General features: G+C 35.8%; 1 protein-coding gene across 4 annotated transcripts in view; it reads right to left on the bottom strand.

Moving 5' to 3' along the window:
• The window catches only part of STRBP (spermatid perinuclear RNA binding protein), a 167,013-nt gene that overhangs the window by 78,440 nt on the left and 83,973 nt on the right, over positions 1-4,600 (bottom strand). For all 4 annotated transcript variants that reach the window (XR_001371112.2, XR_003551006.1, XM_006158218.3 and 1 more), the window contains exon 5: positions 1,731-1,875. Coding sequence is in view for 2 of the 4 variants with exons in the window: in XM_006158218.3 (XP_006158280.1) it covers positions 1,731-1,875 (145 nt within the window). In the remaining 2 variants the exon portion in view is untranslated. The remainder of the gene's footprint in view (positions 1-1,730; positions 1,876-4,600) is intronic.

Below are 4,600 nucleotides of genomic sequence, written 5' to 3' on the forward strand. Positions count from 1 at the left end.
TGATTCCCCACCCCCCCACCCTCTGCTATGACCCATCCTCCTCCCACATTGTCCCTGGCATCCACGGTTGCCCTCCATGCCTTCCCCCCGATTCAATTGTTCTGCCAATGAACTTAATTAGCCTAAATATATCCAATAGCTAGCACAGCTGACACATACCTATACATGAACCCAAGTCTGACTTTAGGCATAAACCCCAGTGAGTAGAAAGAACATACTATAAAGTAGTACCCAGCTGTGCCCATACAGCTCACTGCAGTCGTCAAATATGCATTTTTTTTTTTTTTTACAAAATGATACGAACAGTTTTTTACTGGTTTTTTTTTCTCCTGCAACTCTTTTTTTATTTATATTATATTACCTAACCATAATTAACATTTATCTTGACACTTCAGAAATCATTTATTGTTCTACAGTTAATGGTGAACTATAAAGCTGTTAAAAAAAAAATTAAGCATGTAAGACTGGTTCTTCAGGGGTGCTACAGATACTAAATCCAGAAAAAAGAAAAAGTATAAGTATAAACCCAATTGCAGAGTAGATGTACTTTGATTTTAAACCATGACTCATAAATGTGTCTGGTTTATATCTGTTGGGTATGGTATAGCTGTTTTTAGTTACTGCAAAACACATTCTTTTTAAATAGTCTATCACTTTTACTTTAAGTGGGCCTATGAATCATTATCTACCAAAAATCTAAATTCTAACTTTACCGGTAAATCCAACTTTTTCTAACCTTATCACCAACTGGACATAAGCTAAGAAACTGACCGTTATTTCTTAATGCACTGACAGTTTAGGTGGGGGAGCAAGCAGTGGGCCTCGCTGAAAGTCTAGTGATGAAAAATAGCAACACAGAGTTATCATTGGCCCAGACAGGTTGTGCTGCCTCTAAATTATCATGACAGAGGGGCCAGTTGGTCAAAGATCTGAAACAGAGAAGTTTCTAGGAAGGACGGAAAGGCAGAAATGAGCTAATCATGACAGGATAAAAACGTCAGGAAAAAGCCTAGCAAGTTCTGTCATTACTTCGTGAAACTATAAATAAGTAAATGGATTTCCCATTTTACTTTTGTGAAGATGACACTGCCATACAGTAATGTTTTTTTTACTTCAAAAGAACGTTAGTTTAAAGCATGATTCTCACATCCATCATATTCAAAATGTTAATAGGATCACAAATCTCCTAGAAAAAAATTTACTCAAGATTACTCATTGAAAAATAAAAACCAACTCAATTTACATTCCTTAAAATGTAAAGCAAATCTACATACTAGCAATTAGATAAAGCATAAATCAAGGTTATATAGTTACTAGAAGTCAAGATCACTATGCAAGTGAATAATTTTTAAACAGTTAAGTCAGTAAGTTGGAAAATAATTCCATTTGGATCATATTTAATCCTGCAATGTGATCATTAAACTAAAACACATAAAACAGGTTGGCTGATACCAATCATTTAATGCAATGTATTAAGCAAAGTAAAACAGAACACCAAAATGGTATGCAAATTAAAGCAGAGGCAAGAGCAACATGATATAAGCACAAATTTTTTAATTAACATGTATTTTGAAATTATACATTTTTACAAAAATATTCTGACTATGTAGAAACAAAGACATTTAAAATACTATGAGTTGCATAAAACCAAAACTGCTATTTCCTAAATCCATAAAGATAGTTAACATAGCATTCAAGAGAATGAGCAAAACAAGTATGCAAGTGTTTACCTCCATCTTTCTTCTCCAATTCGTCCCTAATTAGAGGAGAAGTAAGTATCACCTTCAAAGTTAGAGTAGGTTCTTTTGAATTCCGAATTATGATAGATGCCTCATTTACGCATTGTTCCACTTGGTATTTCTCTTCTGTGAGTTTCTGAAAGTCACCAAGATTTTGAAATAGCCAATTAATTAGACTGAAATTCCAAAAAGTGAACGCTTGCACTAAATTCTCAAGTGTTATTAACTATTAGTATTATTGTGCTGAAAGAGCAAATAACATCTGTAACTATAATCATTCCTTAGTTTGGGGATAATACCACTTCTCTTTCTGCCCAAATTCTGTTTCTCCATCCCTCAAAAAGTAACCATATCAACCATCCATATAATTATGAAATAGTATTTAAAACCACTGTTTCTAATATTTAAAAGTAAAATGCCAACAGCATTATTATGTAATAAAGTATAAATTACTACTCTTGAAATTATTACAAAGAATTACTGTAGATTAATAAATAGCTGGGAATGCTCTTTGAGACAGTTATTTTGGGGGGGAGGGTGGAGGGTTTTTTGTTGTTGTTGTTGTTGTTGTTTTGGCTATAGAGCACGGGCACTTGCCAGGAAGACAGAGAGAGAGAGAGAAAGCAAGAAACCATCCCCCCCCAAGGTGATTCTCCCATCTCCTCCATTCTCCTCTTGGGATCTTGGACACGCACACACAGGCGCCTAGCTTGAGTTTTAGCCACCAGGTCCAGGACTCAAACCACAGTTGACTACATGGGAGTCCAGTGACATAGCCATTATGCCAACTGCTGGTCCCAACACATAGCTTTTTGATGGACAGCCTAAACAGGAACTTCTACTTGCCAGAGACTTAATAATGTAAGATTATATAAAGAATCAAGAGGCAAGAATGAAAAGAGATCTCTGTACAATCATTCACCAGCCCAAGGAGGGTAGTTATAAATGAATAACTTCTTTCCCTCGCTGATGACAAGTCTCAGAGATCATTCTAGCGAGAGACCTATCATTATGGGACAAGTCATGTTATATCCACAGGAAATCCCACATTGCTTCTTTTAACATACAATTATAAACATACAATATAGAGGCTTTCCACAAAGTAATCACTCAATTGGAATCACATATTAAGTTATATTTAACATATTATTATACAGTCAATACATAATTTAACAAGCTATACAGGGTCTTTCTCAGTGATGAAATTTAATTTTCTATTACCCAACGTAAGGCTGAATGGAGACACTACCAGATCTCCACTCATCAGTGTGTATTAAAAGAACTCAAAGTCATTAAAGAAGCATTTCATAATTAAACATTCTCCAAAAGGTAGAAAAGAAAAAATGCATTATACTAATTCTGAATAGAGGAAGCCAAGAAAAGGAATGGACAGCCACATAGTGAATGGAAGAACCAAAATCACAATGCAGAGAGACAGAAGAAAATTGCTCACATTCATTTTGTCACTAAAAGTTTTAAAGATGTCTATTGGAGAATGAATCAAACTACATTTTTCAATGTATGCAGATCGCCATAACACACATCCAAAGTAATAAACATGATATCAGTTTGGGCTCAACTAATTTTAAATGATTTCTGATTTTGGTCATCCTCCTACTCCTTTGCTCAAAGTTCTAAAATCACCCTAGAAAAGACTATAAGAGGGAAAATATGGCATAATAATTCATTTTAAAGTGCTTACATAACTAAAATTTTTGCTATGATAAATCCTCAGAAAAAAAGATATTTTTTGAGAGGTTTTTGCTATAGGGCGCGTGCATTCGCCAGGAAGACAAAGAGAGACAGAAAGTAAGAAATCACCCCCCTCCCAGGATGGATGGCCACACCGCAATCCCTTCTCCTCTTGGGCATGCACCCACATGGCCGACCATGGTTCAAGTCCCAAACCTGGCAGTTCGCTTTCTCTCTTTTTCTCTCTCGCTCTCTCTATCCCTCTCTGGTCAAATTTAAGACTAGATAAATAAACAAACAAGCAAAGCTAAATAATTCTTAAAATTAAAAAGAAAGTCACACTTAAAATGGTTTTTTGAAATAGTGGTAGTAGGAGTAATAATGCATGTGTGCACATGTAAAAATAACTTAATCTGAGATTGGTGTACTATTATCATCCTCATTTTACAGGGTAATTACCTTTACCCAAACACAGCTTTACTGCTGGAGAACTCCAATGGCTGTGTTAAGTTGAAATATGTTTCTCATCATTTCTAACATAGGTTTAAGAGTTCAAGCCTCTTTTATCTTCTCTAAGACAGTTCTTCAAAGACCTAAATATATTTAGGTCTTTTTTTAGTCTTCTCTAGCCTAGAAAGCCCCAGTCTCCTCAATATTGAGATCGCTTATACAGTATACACTCCCCTGGGTCTCGCCCTTGAACACTTGCTAGCTCAACAAGAAAATGTTAAAATCCTGGTGTGTAGAAATAAAGACCCTCACTCAGGAGAGGAACAATGCAGAGTTCACACAGTTGTGATCTGTACAGAGAAAGCTCTATTAATACACACTGAAGCATGGCCCACTCTTCTGTACCTTCAAAGCTGAAGAGATGTGACAGATTCTTCAGAGTAAAAAACTCTTGATTTATTATAGCACAGATTCTCAACCCTATTTCCCACCCTGACACACCTGAGGGTGAGTGACAGGCTCTTTCTCATAAGAAACAATACTTGCTAAAGGGAACATAGGGGTAAAATGTTTCAAAAAATCTCTGAATATGTCTGATATTTTATTACTTTTATTAAAGACTCAAGAGTAACACTCCTCTATACTAAAAGCAAAGTTTACCTTACATTAAAAAATATGAGCGCAGCCGCGCGCCTGGAACGGCCTGGACAGCCGCCCCC

This window comes from Tupaia chinensis, unplaced genomic scaffold, assembly GCF_000334495.1.
Source record: "Tupaia chinensis unplaced genomic scaffold, TupChi_1.0 Scaffold000575_1, whole genome shotgun sequence".
In the NCBI taxonomy this organism is placed as follows: domain Eukaryota; kingdom Metazoa; phylum Chordata; class Mammalia; order Scandentia; family Tupaiidae; genus Tupaia; species Tupaia belangeri.